Source organism: Brachyistius frenatus, unplaced genomic scaffold (genome assembly GCF_029030835.1).
Source record: "Brachyistius frenatus isolate BFR_SWC_R1_liver_20210118 unplaced genomic scaffold, ASM2903083v1 Contig_60, whole genome shotgun sequence".
NCBI classification, from domain to species: Eukaryota; Metazoa; Chordata; class Actinopteri; family Embiotocidae; genus Brachyistius; species Brachyistius frenatus.
The window spans coordinates 1,069,917-1,096,122 of record NW_027210659.1 but is presented as its reverse complement, the minus strand read 5'-3'; the positions used below and the strand labels follow the sequence as shown (position 1 = coordinate 1,096,122).

General features: G+C 41.6%; 1 protein-coding gene and 1 long non-coding RNA gene across 2 annotated transcripts in view; one reads left to right on the top strand and one right to left on the bottom strand.

The window, feature by feature from the left end:
* Nucleotides 1-21,531, bottom strand: part of LOC138625234 (protein unc-13 homolog B-like) — a 140,951-nt gene extending 119,420 nt beyond the window's left edge. Inside the window, exons 1-2 of the mRNA XM_069706015.1 lie at nucleotides 21,385-21,531; nucleotides 2,503-2,532 (exon numbers count right to left, since the gene is read on the bottom strand). Coding sequence (XP_069562116.1) covers nucleotides 2,503-2,532; nucleotides 21,385-21,406 — 52 coding nt within the window. The 5' untranslated portion in view covers nucleotides 21,407-21,531. The remainder of the gene's footprint in view (nucleotides 1-2,502; nucleotides 2,533-21,384) is intronic.
* On the top strand, nucleotides 4,466-5,144 carry LOC138625237 (uncharacterized). The gene is made up of 3 exons (XR_011311224.1): nucleotides 4,466-4,575; nucleotides 4,704-5,025; nucleotides 5,076-5,144. It is a non-coding gene; the product is annotated as an uncharacterized lncRNA (long non-coding RNA).
* Nucleotides 21,532-26,206: the final 4,675 nt, after the last annotated feature.

Here is a 26,206-nt window from a genome sequence, read left to right as displayed (position 1 = left end):
ACCGGGAGAAAAGGCACTTGTATTGCTTCCTTCTTCCAGCTCAAAACTCCTCACCAAGTGGCAAGCTCCCTTTGTGGTCACACGGCAAGAGGGGGACGTTGACTATGAAGTGGTGCGGTCTGACAGGGGCGGAGCTACACAGCTCTACCACCTCAACCTCCTAAAAATAGGGAGAGAGGCGGAGCCTGTTTCTCTGGTGTCCACGGTATCTGAAAGAGAGGAGCTGGGGCCAGAGGTTCCAAAGTCCACCAATCCTGCCTCGCTCCCTTTCGACGCCCATCTCTCCGGGACCCAGAGAACAGACGTTGCCCAGTTGCAGAAGCAGTTTGCTGATGTGTTCTCCCTCCTGCCAGGACGCACGAACCTCATAGTGCACAACATTGAGACATCTCCAGGCGTGATGGTGCAGTCGCGGCCCTACAGGCTACCGGAACACAAGAGAAAAATTGTTCAGAGAGAATTGGCGGCTATGCTGGAGATGGGAGTAATAGAAGAGTCCAACAGTGCCTGGTGTAGCCCCATTGTTCTGGTTGTCAAGAAGGATGGATCTATACGGTTCTGTGTGGACTATCGCAGGGTGAATGATGTGTCACGATTTGATACGTACCCAATGCCCTGGGTCGACGAATTCCTGGACCAGCTGGGCACTGCACGTTTCTTCACGACACTGGATTTAACCAAGGGCTACTGGCAGATTCCTCTCTCGCCAGAGTCCAAGGAAAAAACTGCCTTCTCCACTCCGTTTAGGTTATACCAATTCACCACACTTCCCTTTGGGTTGTTCGGGGCCCCAGCCACGTTCCAATGCCTCATGGACCGGGTGCTGCGTCCGCACGCTGCATATGCTGCCGCCTACCTGGATGATGTAATCATTTACAGCACCACCTGGGCGGAGCATGTGCAGCGGGTGGGCGCGGTGCTGGAGTCCCTAAGGCAGGCTGGGCTCACCGCCAACCCAAGGAAGTGTGCAGTTGGACGGAGGGAGGTACGGTATCTGGGGTACCACTTGGGCGGCGGGCAGGTGCGCCCTCAGGTGGATAAGACGGCTGCTATCGCTAAAAAAGAGGTGAGGCGGTTTTTGGGGCTGGTGGGTTATTATAGACGGTTCATCCCGAACTTTGCAGATCTGACCAGTCCCTTGACCGACCTGACACGGAAAGGTGCCTCAGATCCGGTCCAGTGGACAGAGCAGTGCCAGCAGGTGGTTGAGAAGGTAAAACAGGCTCTCGGTGGGGAACCGCTCCTCCACACCCCTAACTTCTCTCTCCCCTTTACTCTGCAGACTGATGCGTCGAACAGAGGGCTGGGGGCTGTTTTGTCCCAGCAGGTGTGGGGGGTTGACCGCTCTGTTCTTTACATCAGCCGGAAGTTATCGGAGAGGGAGGCCAGGTACAGCACAGTGGAGAAAGAGTGCCTGGCCATCCGGTGGGCGGTCGACTCCCTGCGGTACCACCTGCTGGGACGCTCATTCACCCTCTGTTCGGACCACGCTCCACTCCAGTGGCTCCACCGCATGAAGGATACCAACGCCCGGATCACTCGGTGGTATCTGGCGTTACAGCCTTTTAACTTCAAGGTGGTCCATAGGCCGGGGGCGCAGATGACTGTGGCCGACTTCTTCCCCTGCTTTTAAGGGGGTGAAGGGGAGTAGGTTAGGCTGGATGGCTCCCCGGCCTAAGTCGGGCGGTGGGGGTATGTGGTGGCGGGGTGTGGTTAGCTCAGCTGCAGAGGGTAGAGAGTGGGAGGAGTGGTTCAGGGAACGGTGCCGGGAAGGTGTGATGAGCACAGCTGAGCTCTCCCCTGTAAAGGGGAGCAGGGAGAAGGAGGCGAGAGACAGCGTTTGCACAGAGACATTGTTGTGTGGGCCGGGCAAATAAAGGCATTTTCCACCCGAACGTCTGACTAAGCGCGTCATCTGTCTCCAAGGAACCCCCACGGTAGCTCAGACGTGCTACAATGTGTTGTATTGCTAGCTTTTTATAGTGGTCACCTCCAAGAGCAACCCTAAAAGCCAGCAACTGTAGTGCTGAATTTTCATGGATTGTAACACCCAGTGCTAATAATGAATAGACTTTTTCTCTAGCAAGACGTTTCCTTTTGTGCCACCATGAGATAAACATTTGTAGATACAACTGAATTATTTCCACATCTATTGAATGACATTTAGATATGCCATATTAACTTTGGCGACACCATTATTTTTTTCTCTCCAATATCAGGTTGAAATTTTACTATGTCCAATATTAGAGGCGTGAGACACACATCTCCACTGGCAGTCTGGCTGCTCTCATCCATTAATACGGATGCCAAAATGAAATGACATCACATGGCAACAGGTAACGCACACGGCAGTGTGTCCCAGGCTTTAGATGTTTACTGTTTTTAAGGAAAATAACGTTGACTGCAACAGAGTTTTCCCTCACAATGGTGCAGCCCCTGCTATTTATTGTGTTTAGAGCTTTTTGTGTTCAAATAATAGATACATTATGTATGAGCTCTTACCTGTAGGCCCGTGGAGTTTGGCTTTCTTTACTGAAAGAGAGAAAAAACAGATTGGTCACAATGTAAATAAGAACACACACAGACCATAATATCAGCTCTTTTTTTTTTTTGCAATTTTATACCATTGTGTACATTGTGTTGTGTCCCTGTTTTGGAAGGGGGGGTTCATAGACCCCCTAATATGTCATATTTTCCAATAACCTGAATAGGTTTCCCCTGTGCGTTTTTAGCAACAATGTTTGTCTTCTTAAAGGACATTATGGGGTTTTCCAATAGGCAAATGGTTAGCAACGGCCAATGGCCTCAGCAGTGAGTTCCTGGTTCAATTCCTGGCCGGGTACTTACACTGCATGTCATTCTACTTCTGTCTTTCCCTCATCTCCTACCTGTCTTTATTGACAGTGTCAAAAAAGGCATAATAACATTCAAAGACAACGGTGTGCATTGTTGACAAACTTAGGAAAACAAAAACTTAAAAGTATTTAATTTAGGATTAGAGTAAATTATCTCAAAAATTCAGCATGTTGAAAGACTGAAAAACAATTAGAATTGATTTCAACAAAGACTTCAAAATCTTATATTTGATGTACATGATTGTAGTCCTTGATGAGCTCATTTAAAACAATCTACAACCATGAGTCTATACTGGCACTGGAAAGGCACACAGTAAAGTTATTCTGTGTGAAAAGTGCAAACCCCACAGAAAAGTTACTGTAGGACAAATTGTTGAAAACCCTAATGCTAGCTATGATAGAAAGGGGTCAGAAAACACAGTGCATCTTAGCTTCCTGCGCATCGGGATGCATAGCTGCAGACCAGTCAGAGTGCCCCTGCTCATTCTTATCACTCTTACAGTTGGGACGTGAGCATTTAAGAACTGAACAATAGTGCAACAGAATAAAGACATCCAGGTAGATGTGTGTTATATTCCTGGGAAAGAGCAGGATAAACTAGTGGGAAAAGCAGGATAAACTAGTGGGAAAAGGCAAGCTGGCGGAGGCTTGAAATTTACAGCACATTGAGTCCACTGCTAACGTTTTGGTGCCTGAACACCTTCAGCGGACTTGTGGAGTCCATACCTCCATGGGTCAGAGCATTTTTAGAGGCACGAGGGGGAACTACACAATATTAGGAAGCTGGCTGATCAGTGTATGTTGAAGGTTTCTTTATTTTTGGCCTCAGTAGGCTATCCACATCGGTTGTGTATAAGTGTTCTTGATATTTAAGATAGTCATGCTAAAATGTGGTAGTAACTAGGCTGGGATAAAAAAGAAATATGTTAATTCCTTAAACAACTCATTTCCTAAAAAGTTGGGAGACTGTATAAAATGTAATTAAAACAGAAGCAATGATTTGCACACATGTAAACCCATATTTAATTGAAAATAGACCAAATACAACATATCAATTGTTGAAACAGAGCCATTTTTATTCTTTTATGAAAAATATTTTCTTATTTTGACTTCTATGCCAGCAACACATTTCAGGGTCAACAATTACGTTAACTGGCAACAGGTCAGTAACATTATTGGGTATAAATAGAGCATCCCAGAGAGGAAGGGTCTCTCAGCAGTGAAGATGGGGAGAGGTTCACCGCTCAGTGACTGCATGGGCAAGTAGTACAACAATTAAGAATAATGTCCCTCAAAGTAAAATAGCAAAGAATTTGGGGATTCCATCATCTATGGAAGATAATATCATAAAAAGATTAAGAGAATCCTAAGAAATCTTTGTAGACTTCTGGTCCTCAGGCTACACTGCAATAAACAGACACAATTCTGTAGTTGAAAACATTGCATTGGCTCAGGACCTCTTCTGAAAGCCATTGTCTGTGAACTGAGTTTGTAGCTGCTTTAAAGCTGCTTAAAGCAAATTCCAAGATTTGCTTCTCAGTACATTATATATGTGTGAAATGAGTTGCTGAAAGCATGTGCAAAGCTAGAAAACTTTGTCACACTGAAATGTGGAGTTTGTGCGATTCTGTGCTAGGCTATGTTTACAATAATACAACATATATGTATGCCATATCATATTACTTATATATAGGTCGTATTATCAACTATTAATCCTAAGGTGTAGACAAAAGGCTGTGTTTGTAAATGAAGGTGTAGACAAAAGGCTGTGTTTGTGAATGAAGGTGTAGACAAAAGGCTGTGTTTGTAAATGAAGGTGTAGACAAAAGGCTGTGTTTGTGAATGAAGGTGTAGACGAAAGGCTGTGTTTGTAAATGAGAGTGAGACTGCTGTGCCAAACCAAAACGTCACAGGAGGAGGTCTGCAACCTTTGGGGTCATATTCTGTTTCTCTTTAAAGTACTGTGCCAAACCAAAAGGTCACAGGAGGGGGTCGGCAACCTGTGGGGTCACATACTGTTGTTCTTTGAGTCATAAACAGGAACAAACGGCTGTCGCGAGAACTCCAGGGTGTGAAGGAAGACAACCACCACCTCGACCAATCAACAAAGGACACATCAACACACATGACTTTTTGGTTTCAGTACAAAAAGAAGACTGGGTCAGGGAAAGTCAGGTCAGACTTCATGAACTGACACATACTCTGTTGAGGTCAGGGAAGCATAGTCTGGACCCAGAGCTCTGTTAACTGATTATTCTGTTGCTGTTAAATAAATATCTTGAAGCCTGACATCTTCTCCTATTGCCTCATTAAAGAACACGCAGGACTGGGGGCTGACACATATTGGCTTTGTACTCGCAGGAGCCCAAGTCCAACAAGTTAGACCGTTGAACAGTTTCTCATTCGTCTTCAGCTCAGGTTTTTTAGGCAGGGCTAAAAGCTAACCTATCTACGTCACAAGGCTAGTGCGCAGACGGTTTATATAACCTTCTGCATGGCTCCTCCTCTCACACGGTGAAACGCTATAAAAGCCTGGAGCTCATTTGCACAAGAGGTCATCCCACTCCACTTCAGTTGCTCCTCCTGCCGTAGTCAGATTGTTATCGTACATCAGCTACAGGATGTCTCCCTCCACCTGCAAGGGAATCTTTCCTGGAAGCAAGAACCTCCAAAGCAGCGCATCGCTATTTAAATTCCCTACTGATGAAGGAAAAAGAGGTGGATTGATTTTGTGAAGAGCCACGCTAATTGGAGATACTGTAAAGTTTTAGCTGAATTTCAGGAGCAGGACCACGCCTCGACCACTCCCCCACTTCCGGCCACACTCTGATAAATATCCACCCACTCTAAACCTCGGCCTGTTCGTGTCTTCTGCATCCCACCCTCCCTCCCTCTCGTTAAACCGTTTCACTTATGGTTATCATTTTTCATAGCCTTTATCCTTCCGTCCCACATAGAGATCTCAGGGATCTGCAAGGCCCGAGAGCTGCAGTGGATCCTCAACTAAGCCTTCTCTAAACCGCGAAACTCTCACCCTGCCTTAATCTCCCTCAATCAATGAAGGTTCGCCCTCGGCCGAGGCGGGGTCCTAGCTAGTGAAAGGAGAGTTTAGGATTAACACCAACAGCCGCCTCTGCAGTGACCACTTCACGGCAGATTGTTTCACCAACTTCCACCAGAGCTCACGGACACACTCTCCTGCAGCGCACAGCCGAACCGAGCTTCACCCTCCCGGTTCATCTCCTGACAGTGTCCACCGCCGCCACTGTCGGCAGGGTCCACCGCCGCCACCGACAGTGTCCACCGCTGCCGCCGCCAACTCCTCCGCTCTTATTATCTCCACTGTTGTAATGCAGGTCGTTAGAAGTAGTTGGAGACTCACTGTCTGCTGTCTCTGGTGTCCAGTTTTACTCCTGTGTTGCAGCCCAGGGGGACAAGCTGGATTTATATGCATCTGTATGTTTCACTCATTGGACAAATAAATTCTGATTCTATTCTGTTTTCACAAAGCAGGCTGCTACATCCACCAGAGAGACAGAGTACCAGTGTGACATCACGCATAAAGTCACCGAGAGGTTGGATGTCAGACGGACCGCTTAGTGGGGAAAAGAACTGCAGCCACAGGACTGTCATACTGAACACTGAACACCTTCCAGCGAGTGGGCGGAGCTTCAGGGGCTTCAGGTGACACGCCCCCCCCCCAGTCTCAGAGCAGAGAAGACTGCTGATTTTGTCACGATTTCAAACCCGAATTTAACATACTTGTGTGTGTTTTTTTTCATTCAAATTTGGATGGGTAGTTAACAACCCATACTTCTGTGGTGTGATGAACTTAAAACAAATTTATATTTCTACTTTACAGCATCTTTAACAAATGCAGGTTCAAACTCTACCACGCATAGAAGAAACCATATATAAACATGATCCAGAAACGCCGCCTCTTTCTTAGGGCCTGAGCTCATTTGGACTGAGGCAAAGTGCAAAACCGTCCAGTGGTCTGACAAATTAAAATTTGACTTTTTGGGGGGAAATCATGGACGCCACATCCTCCAGGCGAAAGAGCAGAGGGACCACCCAACTTGTTATCAGCATGCAGTTCAAAAACAAGCATCCATCATGGTATGCACATCTGGGAATGCACCATTAATGCTGAATAATATATAAAGGTTTTAGAACAACTTATGCTGCCCTTTTTCAATAGTGCGACAAAAACTACTGTAAAACTTGAAATATAAAAAAATATATTGGCAACTTACTCTAAAATGCAATAATTTCAATATTGTGAAGAGGACAATTTTTTTTGGTCTCCAAAGAGCAGCAATACAAAAAAGGGTTTGACAGCTACGGCTATAATTTTTTTTAATTTTAAGCCAGCATTTGAAAAAGATAACAGTAAGCCTGGTGCCAAGACAATCCAATCAATTAAATTAGATATCTGTGAAGAAATTCTAAAAACAACAGCAGGGGTGTTTTGAAATGCCAACGTGTGCTTGGCTTCAGGCTCGTAAGTCAATTATTAATTTATATTTTTCAAATCAAGTTTAAATGCACATTATCACAAAGGGAGAATAACATTATCATTCAATCACAGTAAAGGAGTCCGAGATGTATTAAAAGAGACAGATCGAGAAGAATACTCAGAGGCCGATCATAACAGGTCATTTGTCTTAGGCTGTCAGCACAGCTTGCCTTGTGTCACTCTTGCCAGTTTGGCAAAGGCTCACAGGAAACCTTGTGGCCTCGTTGGTTCGGTGCCAACTATGCCCTAACAATACCTGTAAGAATGGCCTGACACTATGAAAGAGATTCATAGTTCATAATTTTTTTTAATATTTTTGTGAAACAAAGATCAGAAGCAAAGTCAAATGTTTTGAAATATGGAGGAGGACCATTTTTTTGGCCATACAACAGCAAACCACTCATTATTGAACCCCTCCTCCAAAAACCCACTGTGTATAGCTTGAATGCTAAGGAAGATTTTATGGCTGTCATAAAAAGAAGAATGAAAAGCAATCCATTCATTGCTAAAGCATAGACCAGACCTGAGCTCTATTTTGCAACCTTCATTCAGCTCACCATGTCTACAGATTTGGAGAGGTTGAGGAGCCTGAGTATAAAACGGTGGGAAAGCAGAATTTAGGTGCTCAAGCAAAGACAGCAGTTCTCTTTTGAAGTTACTACTGCCTAAAACATAACAAAAAATGTATGATGTGATTTAATCTTTTAAGAGATGAAGCATTATAGGAAACTTGCAGTTATTTAGGAGAATCCAGCAAAGCACTTCTGACAAGGTGACAAATGTTTTTTGACAACTGAAGGTGAGCTTCATACAACTTTTTTCTCCATTAACACCAAACAGATGCCATTGTGAAGAGTATAAACTAAAGGCATTGCTTTGAAGATGTTTAAATGTCTGCGCTGGCTAGACATGCGCCCCTACCTGCGTTTAATGAACTTAAAGACATGTATTTTTCTGTGTTGTCTTTGGTATATTTACAATTAAATATGAGTTCACATGATTTGCAAATGATCACATTCTGTTTTTAGATGTTTTTAAGCAGTTTCCCAACTTTTGGAAACACGGTTGTAGAATATCTAATAGATGAACACAGTAATACTGTGTTAATAGTTAGTGTCAAATTTCAGTTCCTGCAGAGGTCAGCATCCCTCTGTGCAAGAGGGATGGTGCGCGAGATCAGGGCTAGTAAAGCAGGCCAGATATCAGACACGTGTCCACTGGAGTGAACGTATAAGAGGATGTGTGCTGCTGGTGACCGAGCTTTTGGCTGGTGGGATAATCCCTCCAAGCTAATGCCTAAAGCGGGGCTGAAATCTATCAGACTCTACTCTATTGTACTGTGGATGAATTACAAAGAGAGGTGGTTGTTTTTGACAGCAGAAACACTTGATTTGACATGACAGATTTTAAGAACAGTTCAATTTGGACTTAATAGACTATAAAAAGCTTTTTCAAGTGCGTAATAAAGTAATAATATTAAGAAAATCCATGGTGGCTATTTGAGAGAAGGAAAAGACTGATATTCCCGTGATGAGTAATGGACTGGATTTAACCTGCTGCTTAAAAGCTGTATTGTATGATAATTATAATGTCATACTCACATCTGCAATTTGTTTGAATGCAACAGATGGCCAATAATTCCAACTTTAATACAAACAAGGCATTACAGTATATTTTAGCACAATTCCAGCTGAAATTACATTTGTTTGTATTTACAGTACAGTGGACTGGCATGTATGATGCTAATGTTTCATTAAATTAAAATCCCTCAAAATGCACAGGATCCATATTTGGCAGGTCAAAGTAAAAGGAGGAAGTCAGTCTGTAAATTTGAATGAATGTTTATGACTGGAAATACTGAATGACGGTCTTTTACTCTTCTAATATATTTGGCTCACGTGTGGGCTTGTTTACAACCAGTTTGATCATTGTCAAAGTAGTTTACAGCAATGTTCTCAGAACTTTGTGATCCTTCTCTCCATAATTTGGTACAAAAAAAAATTAAAACATTACTCAATGATGAACATGATTTTACAGGATTCAACTATTATTTTATCATGTCTTTTTTGGCTGAAATAAATACTATAATTGGTTACTTCTGGGTTTTTATATGAAATGTATATACTGTATATACTGTATATAAATTAAAATTATTGCGTAGTAACCTGCAACAGCATTATTTTAAACATAACTTCTTTCACAGTGTTTTCACTGTGCAGCAGTTTGCCTTCAGTATGTAGTTTGCCTTGCTGACCTTCATTTGATGACTCAGCAGAATGCTCGTTTCAGCCATTAAATGCAAAAGAGTTGTAGCACTTGTGGCATCGCACATTGTCGACATCGATTTTAGTGAAGAATAACCACACTTTTGAACGTTTATTCTCTCTGCTCTCAGGAATCGCAAAAATAGGCCAATGTCTTAATCAGAATCAGAATTGGTGAGATAAAATGTGCAGAATAACAAATGTGAGGCAATAAAAATGCCAAAAATTGTCTTTTATAATTGCTCAAGTATTGATAGCAGAATCGTTTACATCGGAGCTTATCGATACAATGGGACGCTTGGGAACTGGGAACTGATTTTTGATATCCATCCCTAGAAGTAAGTGCCATGAACAAGTGTGCCAGTGTACTTAGTAGCTATTTACTGACTGCCTGCATGGTGACAGGAAGACTTTCAGATGTAAACTACAATCACCGCTTTGTGGTTGTATGTCTCATCTAAGAACTGAAGTTGTAGTTTATATGCATATCTGTCCAAACCCATATAGATGCTACCAGCTTAATGCTTAAAACATAGAGGGTTCACACACAACTTCAATCCTGACAGCACTGAAGACCTATAAAATCACCACAATTTCAAGATGGACACCCCAGGGTAATGTCACCAAATTTAGTTTCTGTCATAAATGTGAAATATGGTCACAATGTCCTTTTGTCCCCCTCTGTTTTGGTGTTGACTAATGGACAGATAAGAGTAGGAAACATTTTACCCTGTTAGATTTTGGAATTATTGACTTATTGCCACAAATAATTTGTACAAGGTTATCAGTTCATCCTTGAGTCTAAGTGATTGTCATTGCAATTTTTTTTACATTTCCGGAAGGCATTCTTGAGCTATCGCATTCACAAGAATAGGACTGTCAGATAGGATGGATGTGAGGCAACAGACTTTGACCTCTGACCTTTGATTAACTCTATAAACGTCATCCTTGAATCCATGTGAATGTTTGTATCAAATTGAAAAAAGGTCCATTTAAGGCGTTCCAAAGACATCATGTTCACAACAATGGGGAAAATGTCACAGTGACTCTGAGCTTTGACGCTTGACCACCAAAATCAAATCAGTTCATTGCTGAGGCACAGTGAACATTTGTGACAAATTTGAAATACGGTATTTCAGGAAAATTTTCCAGGTGTTCCTCAAATACTGCATTAATGAGCATGAGTTCACAGTGATCGTGACCATTTACCACCAAAATCAGTTCACTGTTGGTACCAAGTCAATGTTTTTGTCCCTTTGGCTGTTTATTTAGACACCTAGAACCATCCACAGAGTTTTTACTTCAAAACATAGGATCTGACACTAGAAACAGAGAAGACAGAGAGTTAGGGCTGGGAACTAAAAAGAGATGTAATTGGGCAACCCCAGTGTTAGTAAAGGAATAATCCAATGGGCACCTAGTTGAGTTTGGTGGTCAAATGTCAAAGTTATGTGATCTCATGTCTCTCTCATCTATCCCTTCCGTTCTCATGGACACGTTATCTCAAGAACAACTTGAGGTCGTTTCTTTAACCTTTTAAAAACACACCTATTTTTTAGGGCTCTGCTCGAAAATTGCATACCCATAATAAAAATAGTTTATCTCTGCAACCACAATAAAAAATTATAAAAAACAAATATTTTGAATAATAAAGGGAACACTTGTGAGATTTGTTCAGATGTGTAAATATCAGTATATATGTCCATATTTTAATAATAGTTTTGCTAAGTCTTCCTAAAGGGTTAAACTCGGCAACAAAAATTTGCGTGGTACCGAGTTAAAGTTCAAGGTCATTGTTACCCTACATTAATCCATGCTCGTGAATGTGATCTTAATTTAAGAACACCCACAAGGAATTTCTTTGAATTTGTGACAAATGTTCACTATGCCTCAACATTAAACAGATTAGATTTTGGTGGTCAAAAGTCACTGTGACCCCACATCCTTCCCACTCCAGTCAACATTATATCATTAAGAGGATTTTTGTAAATATAGCACTGACATTTACTTGGACTCAAGGATGAATTTATTGGTGAATGCTAACTGTGGCTTTGCAAAACAAGTTTGTGGCCATAACTCAATAATCCTTCATTTTTCTTTGCTGTGCATTGTTTAACATTTATTTAAGAGTGTGACCATAATTCAGGTTTACGATAGATACTGAACAGGTGTACAGAGGTCAAAACTCCAGCAACACTTGCAGTATGTGGAACAATTTTATTGTTAGACTGACGTGACAAACATTGTACCAAACACTTAAATAGGGTGGGTTTGAAACAGAGGAAATAAAAGGAAAAAAACAAAAGGGGAAGAAAAAAAAAGATGGACAACCAGTCATGCACAAACACAGACATAACTTCCAATGGGGCAGCTGAGGTGGGTTGGAAATGGGGTCATGTGGCTCCAGGCCAATGTTACTCCACACTAGCAGAGAAACAAGGGGGGTGTTCATTGAGGGACATGGTTGACACCATATTTGGTCCATAGCCTGGAGAGGTGTACCTATGGGGTGGCACTCAAGCTATTGTTGGCAGGGCCATCACACACCACTGGGTTTTTTGCTTAATATACTTAAAGCAGAAATAAAATACTCTACTTAAGGGCAACATTATCATGGAGTGTTATACAATATATATATATATATCATTTAAAGATCCATCATAGGTGTACAGTTGTTTTTTTTCTACATTTCCCATATGTGTATTCTTGTAAAGGTTTTTTATTATATCAGTATTCTACAATGTAACGACTGATGTAATGCTTTAATGTTGCTTATTTGTCTGATGATCCTCTTTAGTTATTTATTCTACTACACTGCTGTTTTCTGTACACCTACGATGGATCCTTTACTTGCTTTCACATATACTTTGAAGTTATGATGTTTTAGAATGTATAGCTTGAGTTTAGACAGATATGCATGTAAAACCCAAACTAGAGTGGTTGGCGCAATCTTACAACCGCAAGGCGATTTGTATAGTTTCCTTATAAACTGTTGCTCGTGGATATTGCAGAATTGTTGTGAACCTCTATAATACAAAACTCTGGTAAAACTCCTAAACTGCTCTTGCCTGTGTACAAACCTGTGCCACAACTCTTTAGTGGAACAAGGGGGCAAGAACTGATAAGACTTTCAAACAAGTAAAAGGAAAGTCTTGGACTGAAAAAAAACAAGCACAAAATGTAGAAGTGAAGCAGCAGAGGTACAAAGGGCAGGCTAGGTGAGAATAAAAAAAGAAAGCCTTACATAGAGAGTAGCTAGGGAAAAATGTCTATACCAAAGAGCACCATGTATAACGAACTGTCACGGCAACTATAACGGAAGACCCCACAATAGCTTACCTTTCACTAAAATGCTGTTGGATAGAAGCCATCATTACATTGTTATGTGTTAAACAGGTGGCACAAAAACACATTGATCTCTGAGTTGGTAAATATTAGGGATGAGACAAGTACTCGGCTGAAGGGAGTATCCGGTACGGATAATGTACTTTTGACGAGCACGAGTATCATCAGAGTAAATGTGTCAATATCCATGGTGATAAAGGAAGATCCTCATTGGTAGTTATTGACTCTGGCCTCTAAAAGACACTAGCTATGTCCACACATCAAGGCCAGCTACAAACCGAGCGCAGCCTCCTCATTTACACAGATTGCTGCACCTTGAGACACAGATGCACACGCTGTGTTGATGTCCAGTGTGTACAGGGATTAAAAACAACTTGCACTCTTCTGGTAATGGCAAGATAGCGGCGCACGTAGGTGCAGCGGCTTAGCATTCCTCTGAACAATGCTCCTTAATTGTTTTGTGTTGTTCTTATTGTGCTTTTAAACATCATTACAATTTGGGCGGAACAGTGGTGCAGTGGCATTGTTACCTCGCAGCGAAAAGTTTCTGGGTTGGAATTTGGGCCTGGGCTTTTCTGTGTGGAGTTTACATGTTCTCCCTGTGCCTGTGTGGGTTCTCTCCGGGTACTCCAGCTTCCCCCCACCATCCAAAAACACGCATCTCAGGTTAATTCCTGATTCTACAAATTGCCTTTAAATGGTAAATGGTCTGTACTTGTATAGTGCTTTATCACCTTTTGGTCTCAAAGCACTTTGACATGTTTTTTCCATTCACACACTAATGAGACAGATCATCATGCAGGGTGCTGCCATCAGGAGAACATTCACACACTGATGGTACAACATCGGGAGAAACTTAGGGTTCAGTGTTTTGCTCAAGGACACTTAGGCATGTGGACGGGAGGAGCTGGGGATTGAACCACCAACCTTCTGATTAGTGTTCAACCCACTCTACTGTCTGAGCCACAGCCTCCCTCCCTTTAGGTGTGAATGAGAGCATGAATGGGCTTTGTTTGTTTTTCTGTCTCTGTGTTGGCCGTGTGATGGACTGGCAAGCTGTTGAGGGCCCAAATTGAGCTGGGATAGGCTCCAGCTCCCCCGTGACCCTGTTCAGGATAAAGCGGATATAGATAATGGATGGATGGACATCGTTACGATGTACAGCAGTTGTGTTTTTTAACACCGAGAACCACCAGGCTCATCAGACTGCTGGGATCTCCCTTGATTACTCTCTCACCCCCTAAAATGACCAAGGTGGCACAGAGAGAGGAAGCAAAAGCAAGGCTGTGGAGCCAGTATACAAACCTCCCGTATAAACCTCCACTGCCTAGACTTTTTGTCACAAATGCTAGGTCACTTAGCAACAAAATGGAGGAGCTGAAACTTACTATATCAACACAGTCAAACTTTTTGAACTGCTGCGCTATGGTTATCACGGAAACGAGGCTAAACCCAACAATTCCAGAGGAGGCCATCTCGCTACCAGGCCTGGTGCACAAATGTAAAGGTAATTTATAAGCACTGCTCTTCAGACATGGAATAATAGTTGACAGTACGTCTAATTACTGCAGTTTACATACCACCAGACCATAATGCTAAAGATTGTGCTCCCAAAGTTATTTCAACATGTACAGTGCCGCACAAGAGGGGAAAAACACACTAGACCATGTGTACAGGAACATCAAACATGGCTATAAAGCAACACCATTCCCCCACTTGGGCCAATCTGACCATCTTTCCCTGTTTCTTACCCCAGTTTACAGACCTCTTGTCAACACGGTCAAACCAGCTGCTAGAGAAGTACAAGTGTGGCCTGAGGGAGCTTCTGAGCAGCTACAGGACTGTTTTTGCTGCACTAACAGGGATGTACTTGTGGATGAAGACAACAACACCTACTAATAGTAGCCCATGTTACTATTCTACATCAAGAGTTGTGAAGGTAATGTCACTATAATAAAACACATCCGTGTCTATCCCAACAATAAGCCATGGATGACAAAAGATGTCAAACTCCTTCTTAAAGATCACAACAAGGCCTTCCAGTCTGACAACAAGGAAGTGTACAGTGCAGCCAGATCAAACCTGCTTCCAGCAGTCAAACACTCATCATACGAACTGCTGACGTCATATGAACACTCCGCAGTATCAACATCAAGAAATCAGCCCATCCGGATGGAGTTATTGGCCATGTTGTTAGGGACTTTGCTGCTGAGCTGGCTGGAGTATTCACAAACATCTCCTATCCCTGGCACAGTGCACTGTCCCTACATGTCTGATATCCTCCATAATAGTCCCAGTCCCAAAGCAGTCATGCCTCAATGACTACATGCCAGTTGCATTAACACCAGTAATCATAAAGTGCTTGGAAAGGCTGGTCCTCAAATACATCAAAGCTGTTCTCCCACCCACCCTAGATCCCCACCAGTATGCTTACAGAACAAACAGATCTACAGACGATGCCATCAATTCCCCCAATTCTGGGTCTGTTCTGTAAGTAGTTTTCTAAAATATTATAAATGTAGCAATTTAGAATCAGTCCATATCAATTTCAGCCTTAAATGAATAGGTTAGTTCAATCCAGATTTGACAAAAATCTGATTTGGGCAGGCAGTCTGAATATAGTGCTCCTTATATAACACTTTATCACCTTAGCTGTCTGAAAGCACTTTATAATGTTCTCCCATGTCTCCATTCACCCATTTACACACTAATGGAGCTGAGCTACCATGCATCAATGGTACACCATTGGGAGGAACTTGGGGTTCAGTGTCTTGCCCAAGGACACTTAAGCATATGGACAGGAGGATTGAACTGCAAACCTTCCAATTAGTGGGCAACCCGCTCTACCATATGCCAGTGTGATAATTTTTTATTTTAATCTGTATTTGACACAAGTTCAAATTTCCAAGGATTGTATTTCATTAAGCACTCCTGATGATAGTTTTTATTATTTCTTAACACTGAGTTAAGACAAGTGGCCAGCAGCCAGGGTTAAGTGTACAAACCCTGTGTTAAAGGCAGGAAGGTCCAATACTAGGAAGTAGTCCTGTTATGGAAGGGAGGGAAATGAAAAGAAGGAAGTGAGGTCTGCTGTCCCACGTGGGTCACAGCCGAACACACACACACCCACACACACACACACACACACACACACACACACACACACAGCCACACACAGGACAGCAAAAGCAGCAGATGGCGTGGGGATTATTCCTCTTATATCCCCAACCCCCTCTTCGCAGACACGCTGCTGAGCTTACTTGTGTTCTTGTCATTCCATCACAGTCTGCCAGTGTGCTGACTGACCTGCTCTGTCCTCACCTATTGTCCCTACCTCTGGCATCTGATGACCTACAAAATGTTTTTTCTTTAGTTTAGCTAACCAGATCTTTATCTTGCCAAAAACTTTTAAATAATACAAGCTCAAGTTTTTGAACCGACCTGCACAAATGACAGGGAGATTGAATCTCTTCCTGCTCGGGGTGTGCTTTATTATATCGTTCATGATGTTCCCTGTATAATTTTTAATATGATAGAAAAAATTCATATCGTGATCAAGGCAGCATTTAGATGTGTTGACATAATGACATCATACCACTCCGCAGCGTAACCATAGGACATACATTTGGAGGTTATTGTGCAACGAGCATGACTGAAAGACACTGTATTCTACAGGTTTTCAGCTCAGTGTGAATTTAATTCACGGTTGCATTCTTTGACCTCCGTTGCTCATCGGCCCTCTCTGTGTTTCAATCTGATTCACCTCTGCACAAACAGAGATCCACAAACGCGGAGCTACACAGACACGGAGCAAAGCAGAGGCTCTGGTGAACAACTCCACTCGTTACAAAATAAAAGTGCAACAAAAGCCCAAAACTAACTTATGAATGGACTAACATCGACCTTAAACTTCAGAAAATCAGGCCAAAATATCGCAGAATCTGGCGACATTGGAGAGCAAGTAATTAGAAGCTCTGCAGCGGATCATGGTAGTCCTGGCAGAGCAGCGGCTCGACTACTGATAGCGCCGCACCACTGCACCCCCAAATCCCTTCTCCGTGCTGTACACCAAAACTGAACTCTCACTTTGGATACTGAGAGAACTGAAATCATTTTTGTTTAGTTTTAACTAAATATTTGAAGGCTTAATGTCACATTTGTACTGACATATAAATCTATAACACTTATTTTGTTGAAATTGTATGTTATCAATATTAATAATACAACATTTTTAAGTATTTTGTCATATCATCAAGAATATTGTATGCAAAAATACCTATATATATCATAATAACCTATATACCTATATATATCACCCCTACTTGCAACTATCTCAAAATGACTAATATCGCAGCATAATTTCTTTTAATGCAATTTTTCACAGTGGCCTTACTGTACAGCATTGCATTCAGTAAATGATGCAATTCCATTACTGTATGCATTTATTCCATTGCTAATTTCCATCCAGAAATAGCTGAGTGTGGGCACTAAATGAGCTGTCAAAGATTCCTACCATCGTCTGCTTTTGTGGACTGCCAGCCACCATACACCATGCTCTCAGGGCCCCCGACACAACAAGAGCATGAGGAAATGGCCTCTAAAAAATATCACGGCTCTCAAGGTAAAAGAATGTCACTCTTCTGGTCTGTGTGTGTTTCCTTTAAAAAGCAATGGAATGGAATGGGTTCCCTTAATCACAGCACATCTTCTGTACTAAAAGACAGAAACTCTGGCTACAGTCAAATATGTTTGGCATTCATCAGAACGATACAGAATTACGTCTCTGACAACTCTTTGTACCACCTAAGTCATAGACAATAAAACTGCCAGAGAATGCCACACTTTGGTCAAACTGTCTTAAAAGCAGAGGCTGTGTTCCCTCAGAAGAATGTTGGTATTAATCAGTTCAGCATGTGCCTCAAAATTACATTTGTTTGTGTCTAATTGAGGAAACCCTCTCGTAAGTGTGGTAATTATGAATTTAGTCTTTTTCCGTTGTTAGCTGAGTGAAAAAGTTACAAAGAGAGGATGGTTCAGATGATCAGATGGGTCTAAAAAACATCAGACTTTTACATGGGAAGCTGATGGTTTTTTTCCCATCTCAAACATACAGTTCACATTGTGGTTTAACCTAATTAATGTCTATATTATAGTAATGAAATAATCATTTTAACTGAAACCATGATCTTTCACAACATTGTCACATCATAAAACCAATTTACTCTTCAAGAATGACTTGTAACAGATTTGGAAGTGAAAATGATATGTCAGATGAGAAAATCATGTCATGTGTAGTTTTGGAGGGCAATCAGATGTCATATTTTTGTAGTGGAACTTGGAAAAATAATTGAGAACCTGAACCCAGAATCTGTCCACATTTTCAACCTAAAGACTTAGATCACAATTTGAACATATAACCTGTCTGAATGTTCCATCTATCCATTATCTATACCCACTTTATCCTGAACAGGGTGACAGGGGTGTAACCTATCGCTGGAGCCTATCCGAGCTCACTTTGGGTGAAGGCAGGGTACACCCTGGACAGCTCGCCAGTCCATCACAGGGCCAACATGTAGAGACAGATAGACAGACAGAGGGCAACTTATAGAATCATCATGCACATGAGGTGCATGTTTTTGGACAGGGGGGAGGAAGCTGATGTACCTGGAGAGAACCCACACAGGCACAGCGAGAACAGGTAAACACCACACAGAAAGGCCAAGTCCAGATTTGAACCAGAACCTTTTCCCTGTACTCCCTGTCCTCACAGGGAACAACCACTGCACCACTGTGCTGCCCTATTGCAATGTTATATAATCAAAACCCACAATAAAGGGCAGCAGAAACAAGTTGTGAACTGAACACTGACATATCTTCACCTTCTTGATATGAACATGTTGGTAAACATTTCCAAACACATTCAACATCTTCCTTCCCCACATACACACAAATAGACAGACAGACACATACAAACACATAGTATTTGCTGAAATAATGTGCTGAATAGTGTTTCTACTGTATTCTTTATATAACTACCCGGAAAATTCTTCTCACTATAGCTGAACGACAACAATAAATATAGCAATTTTTATACATTTTTGTTGTGATCAAAAACATTGCTATGAATCTAAACTCTAATAAATAATACATTTTACAATTTCTGATCAATCCATATCAATCTCAGGTTGAAATGAACAACTTACTTCTGGTTATGCCTCACCCACTTCCAGTCTTGCACACTTCCAGATAAAGTCAAAATCTTAAATAAACTGCTGGTAGTGTGGGATACACCCATGTTTTAACTGTTTATTAACTAAACTTTATCTGTATGGATACAAATGGTAATTGAACTGTTTCTTTTTCTTTTAGTTAAACACCTACCCAGTACAACCTCAATTTATTGATGTGCATCACTGATCAGTGTCACTTGAACAACTGTAGCCACGGCATAAACTAAGTGTTTACATACAAGTATCCTACTCAGAACTATGGCAAATGGGATACAGTGACTTTTTTCAGGGCACCTCAACTGTTTATGTACTTATGGAAAAGTTACATATCATCCAGTTTCACCGTATTTACACTTGCAAGCCAGTATTTCTGGTAGTAACTGCAAAAGCAAGTGCACAGGCTCCACTAATATGGCTTTTTATAGGTTACATTTTTATGTCAGGAATCGGGAAGCCAATAAAAAGAAAAAAAATTTTTTTTGACCCGTATTCAATTCCTATCAAAAAAGAAAATCCAAGCACCCTTTTTAAGATAATCCATTTGTGTTGTCATGTATAAAAATTAGAAAAGCATCATGAGACACTGAAACTTTCATAATATTCATTAAAGATTGGCAGATGTTCAAATATCATTGATATTTTCCCTTAAATCATGAACATTTCATTTTAAAACGTCACAGATGAGCTTTAGAGGTTCCTGTGAGCCTCTAGTTTACAGGGGTTACTTGCTGTCCAGTAAATACTCAAAGTGCAATTACAAAGTTCAGAGACTGTTCCTGTTATATGATCAGAGTACATTAATGCAGGAAAAAGCAATAATTTCAGTGAATACCTATTTCAAGTAAAAATTTTATGTCATACTCCAGAACAAGGAAATGCTTAAAAAAAAGCCGATGAAGCCAGGGCGTAGTTTTGCATATGGACGGCAGAGACACTTCCTGACCAATATTTCATTGAGGTCACAGAGGGTCTGTATTTTTCCTAAGGTGTTTATGATAAAATTCGGAAAATAGTTGACAGAAATAACTCCACTCTGGTGCTGCAAATATTTTTGACAACACCAAGATAGTTGAATCCTTCATATAGTCTTTGACTGGCGTCACTGATTTACCGTTGTTGGACTGAATCAAGTCATTAACTTAACACTGTGTCCTTTTTGATTATGTCAACAAACCCAACAGGCAGCTGAGTCCGCTGAAGATGCATTTTGCCTGCATTTATGTGCTGTTTGACACACATTTCTACAATGCAAATCTAAAATGTTGTAAAGTTAAACGTAAAGTTAAACACAAAGATGAAATAAAGAAGGTGGAACTAATTTGACGAGATTATTTTGAATATACTTTGGCCTGAGAGACAGGTGAGGAGTCAAACGAACCGCCAGTGAGTACAGGCTAGAGAGAATGTACAGAAATGAACAGAAAAATATAACACTGAAGACAGCCAGATCAAGAAGATATGAGAGAAAAATGTTACAAATGTTTGTACAAAATGTCATACACTGATCACAACACAGCCTCTCAAGTTCCCTTCTTTTTTTAAGTTGTAAATGTCTCCATTGTGTTTAAGTTATCGCCTGTCTGAGTATGTTTTGTTTTTATTTTTTTAAATATGGTAGGCTATATCAAAGACATTGAACAATTGAAAAATTATTTTAAACTTTTTTTATTCTTTCTGGTGATACACATGCACTTCAACTCGTGTCATTTCCACCATATAAAAGAAAGAACAATGTGTGTTTACAATTGTGTGTTTACAATTCTGTAAACACGAATTGGTAAAGCCCTTAATTCCTTGGTAAATGTGATCACCTGGATGTTTGCTCTGTCATTAATTGTTTAAAGATGTGCAAAGGGTCAAATAATGTTTTCATCCAGCCACTGAATGTACAAGATACATTGATAAATTGGTAAATACACTGATCGTCACGGGGCACATGAGGTTTAAATCACTTGTATCTTAAGAGAAGCCTAAAGTTTTTTTTTATTTGTGTATCTTCACAACGGGATCCCAGTACACACCACGCAGATAAGGCGCGATTGTCATAGAGTAATGTTTCATGATATACCCCTTCAGGCTTTTGGATTTTACTTAAAGTTTCTTCAATTTCTTAAATTACAATTTTACAAAAAAAAAAACACCTGCAGCCGTGAAGTGAGACATTTGCCTACCTCTGACGCACAGCAGGGACATCGCAGCGGGACCAGCCTTCAATAAGTTCGCAGCCCAGTTGCTTGTTGCACAGCAGTCATATCGACGATTCTGTTATTTAATTTCCGCCTGGATACACCGCAAAAATAAGAAAAATGTAGTCTACAGGCATAAGCCAGGTGGACAATCCAGAGGATTTAAGGGATGACTGTCACTGACAGCCACCGACTGACTAACGGCTGAAATCCGGTAGAGCAAGACGGCTCTTCTGCTGCATTCAATGACTACACTCAAGGTAGGAATTTGGAAAGTCAACATGAGCATGCACACTTGCAAGGCACTTTCCGTCACGTTTGTAATGTCACGTTTATATTAAAACAACTTTTCAGTAATATGTGGGGCTACAAATCTTTGTAAATGCTGATAGTATCATCGTCAAAAATGAAATCAAAGAATTAGCCTGTCATTTTCAAAATTTTGTATGATGGTGTTTCCACAAGACATTTTAAGGGGTAAACAGTCCAACAGAAACATGAAACACGTACATCCCATTTGCCATAGTTCTGAGTAGGATACTTGTTCGTAAACACTTAGTTTAAGCCGTGGCTGTGATGCAGTTTTACATTAGGCTGAGAAAGTGAGACTTGAAATGCTGTTTTCTGTGAAATTGCAGACACAAACATGAGTTTATCTCATTTGCCATAGTTCTAAGTAGGAAACTTGTATGTAAACACTTAGTTTATGTCGTGGCGCTGTGATGCAGTTTTATGTTGTATTTGAGCTTCTCTCGTTGAGATAAGGCTGTTTTTGAAACATTGTGTTTCCTGTGAAATTGTCCACACAAAGTGACTTGAAACCACTTTGGCCATGTAGTGTATCCCATTTGCAAAACTACTGATGAAGAAATTTGTTTGTAAACACTTAGTTTAAGTCATAGCACTATAATGCAGTTTTATGTTGTCTTTGAGCTTCTCTAGCTGAGATAAGACTGTTTTTGAAACATTGTGTTTCCTGTGAAATTGTCCACACAAAGTGACTTGAAACCACTTTGGCCATGTAGTATAACCCATTTGCCAAAGTTCTGAGTATGAAACTTGTTCGTAAACACTTAGTTTAAGCCGTGGCGCTGTGATGCAGTTTTACATTAGGCTGAGAAGTGAGACATGAAATGCTGTTTTCTGAGAAATTGCAGACACAAAGTAACGTGAAACCACTTTGGCCATGTAGTTTATCCCATTTTCCATAGTTCTAAGTAGGAAACTTGTATGTAAACACTTAGTTTAAACCGTGGCACTGTAATGCAGTTTTATGCAGTATTTGAGCTTCTGTCGCTGAGATAAGGCTGTTTTTGAAACATTGTGTTTCCTGTGAAATTGTCCACACATAGTGACTTGAAACCACTTTGCCCATGTAGTGTATCCCATTTTCCATAGTTCTGAGTAGGAAACTTGTTCGTAAACACTTAGTTTAAGCCGTGGCACTGCAATGCAGTTTTATGTTGTATTTGAGCTTCTCTCGCTGAGATAAGGTTGTTTTTGAAACATTGTGTTTCCTGTGAAATTGTCCAGACAATGTGACTTGACACAAAGTGTCGTAAACACTTAGTTTAAGCCGTGGCAATTTTCTGCATTTTTCACATTAGAATAGAATAGAATAGAATTTAAAATTCTCCCGCTGACTTACAAAACTCGTCGAGACTCAGTGATTTAATCGGACCTGATCATCCTGACAGAGCAGTTCGCTCTAAGAATGCTGTCCTGTTTGTGGTTCCCAGAGTTTCCAAAAGTAGAATGGAAGGCAGAGCCTTTACTTTTCAGGGTCCTCTCCTGTGGAACCATCTCCTCGTTCGTGTTCAAGGGGCAGAAACCCTTTCTAGCTTTAAGTTGAGACTCAAAACTTTTCTTTTTGAGGAAGCTTGTATTTAGGGCGGCCTCAGGTGGCCCTGAAACACCCCTTAGTTATGCTGTTATAGGCCGAGGCTGCTGGAGGACCTTGTTATGCACCGAGCTTCTTTCCTCTCACTCTTTCACACACTCATATCTCACCATCGCATCTCATTATCTTTATGCTTTTTCTCTCCCCAATAGTTTTTGCTTTTTGTCTGTTGTCTCTCCATTCAGTTCCCTCTCTCGCGTAGCTTCTGTGCTTTCTTTTGCAGATGTCCCGGCCATGGAGCTACACGTCTCTGCTCTGTGATGAGCTTCTCGTGAGATAAAACCAGTTTTGACACAGTGTCCTCAGCTTTAGATATCTTAAGATATCCGCAGCTTTGGAGCATAATTGATAATAGCTGCATCCCTGATTTCCTTTAACTGTTGCTCAGAATCTCCAGTTAGCCATCAGTAGATGATCTCTATGTTCTTGAAGGCACATCATAACCCAGAGGCTTAGTAAAGTACAGTAACTTGGCCTAAGTTCACATGAGTTGTGTATAGGAGGAGAACCTTAAAGCCTATCATTTGTGTTACAAGCTGCCAGTGAAGAGCAGCTAAAAGTGGACTAATGTGCTCTTTTCTCTTGACTTGGGTTAACAGCCAAGCTGCAGAGTTTTGGATGACCTGAAGTCTCTCATTGTTTTATTTGGGTGATTTCTGTTGTATGCTCATTTCATTTTAGGAAATTTTTGCTCATGCAGTTATTGATTGCTGATTTAGTGATGGAGTGCATAGCTGCATCATCATTTGGTTCAGCAACGATGTGCAGTTGTGTTGATTCCATAGCTATAAAAACAAACATTTTGCTCTCTAATGATGTCCCCAAGTGGCGGCATGTAAAGTGAGAATAACAAAGGACCAAGTCAGCTCCCTTGTGCAATCCCAAAGCAGCTGTCATGTCTCATCTCCGGAGACTTCAACCATGCTTCTCTGTCCTCCACTCTCCCCACCTTCACCCAGTATGTACAGTGCAACACCAGGAACAATAAAACTTTGGACCTTTTGTATGCAAATACAAAGGATGCATACAGCTCTTCGCCCCTCCCCCCGCTGGGTCGCTCAGATCATGACCTGGTCCATCTGCTCCCTCTTTACATACCTGTGGTGAACAAACAACCCCCCACCACCAGGTATGTGAGAAGATGGTCTGAGGAAGCCAGTGAGGCGCTAAGGGACTGCTTCGCCACCACTGACATGCTATGTCGGACTCACGGGGACAACATTGACAGCTTGACCCACTTGCATCATGGACTACATGTCATTCTGTGTGGAGAACACTGTGCCCACCAAGAAGGTGTGTTTCTAACAACAAGCCCTGGGTAACCCTGGAGCTGAATGAGAAGAAGAGGGTCTTCAGATCTGGGGACAGAGAGGAGCTGAGGAGGGAGATAAGGAAAGGGAAAGACTGCTACAAGAAGAAGCTGGAGGAGCATCTCCAGCAGAACAAAGCATGTAGGTAGGTAGGTAGGTATATACTTTATTAATCCCCGAGGGGAAATTTTTTCGCCACAACAGCATACATACAGGAGCAATAATAGAAACAATAGAATAAAATAATAATAGAATAGAATAATATAATAGAAAAGCAATAAAATAAAAAATATAAATATAAAATATAAAATGCACAGTACATACAGTATATATACAGTACATTAAATATCTATATATATATTATATACAACAAACCAATAAACACAGTCAACATATATATATATATATATATATATATATATATATATATATATATATATATATATATACATACGGTACAGTATATATATATATATATATAATATACATATAATATACAAGCAACCAAGAAACACAGTCAACAGTGTTTTTGTACTGTGATGGATTTTGCCAGAGGTGAGTTATTGTAAAGTCGTATGGCAGTGGGCAGGAACGATCTCCTGTATCTGTCCTTGTGACAGCGGAGCTGGAGGAATCTTTTAGAGAAAGTGCTCCGCTGTCCCTGCAGCAGGTGGTTGAGAGGGTGGACAGGATTATCCAAGATGGACAATAGTTTGATCAGCGTCCTCCTCTCCACCACCTTTTCCAGACTATCTAGTTTGTAGCCGATGATGGAGCCGGCCTTCTTAACCAGCTTGTTGAGTTTGTTGGTGTCACCGGCTCCAATGCTGCTCCCCCAGCAGACCCCAGCGAAGTACAAAGCACTGGCCACAACAGACTGGTAGAACATCTCCAACATCTTGCTGCACACATTGAAGGATCGAAGTTTCCTCAGAAAAAAGAGTCGACTCATCACCTTCTTGTAGACAGCGTTGATGTTGGTCTTCCATTTCAGTCTGTTGTCGATGGACACACCCAGGTACTTGTACTCCTCCACCATGTCCACCTCCTCTCCCAGAACTCTCAGCGGTTGTGGAGCCGTCGTCTTCCTCCTGAAGTCGACCACCATCTCTCTGGTCTTGGCCACGTTCAGGAGCAGGTGATTTCTTCCCGCCCACTCCACAAAGTCCTCCACTACTGCCCTGTACTCGTCCTCCCGTCCATCCCTTATACATCCTACCACTGCAGAGTCATCAGAGAACTTCTGCAGATGGCAGGACTCTGAGTTGTACTGGAAGTCAGTGGTGTATAAGGTGAACAGGAAGGGAGACAGAACAGTTCCCTGAGGAGCTCCAGTACCACTGACCACCGTATCAGACAGCACACTGCCCAGACGGACAAACTGTGGTCTGCCTGTCAGGTAGTCAGTGATCCAGGAGACGGTGGGCGCATCCACCCCCACCACCCGCAGCTTCTCACTCAGCAGCAGTGGTTGGATGGTGTTGAATGCACTGGAGAAATCAAAGAAAGTGATTCTCACAGAGTCACCGGTTCCATCCAGGTGAGACTGAGCTCGTTGCAGCAGGTAGATGATGGCATCGTCCACTCCCACACGAGG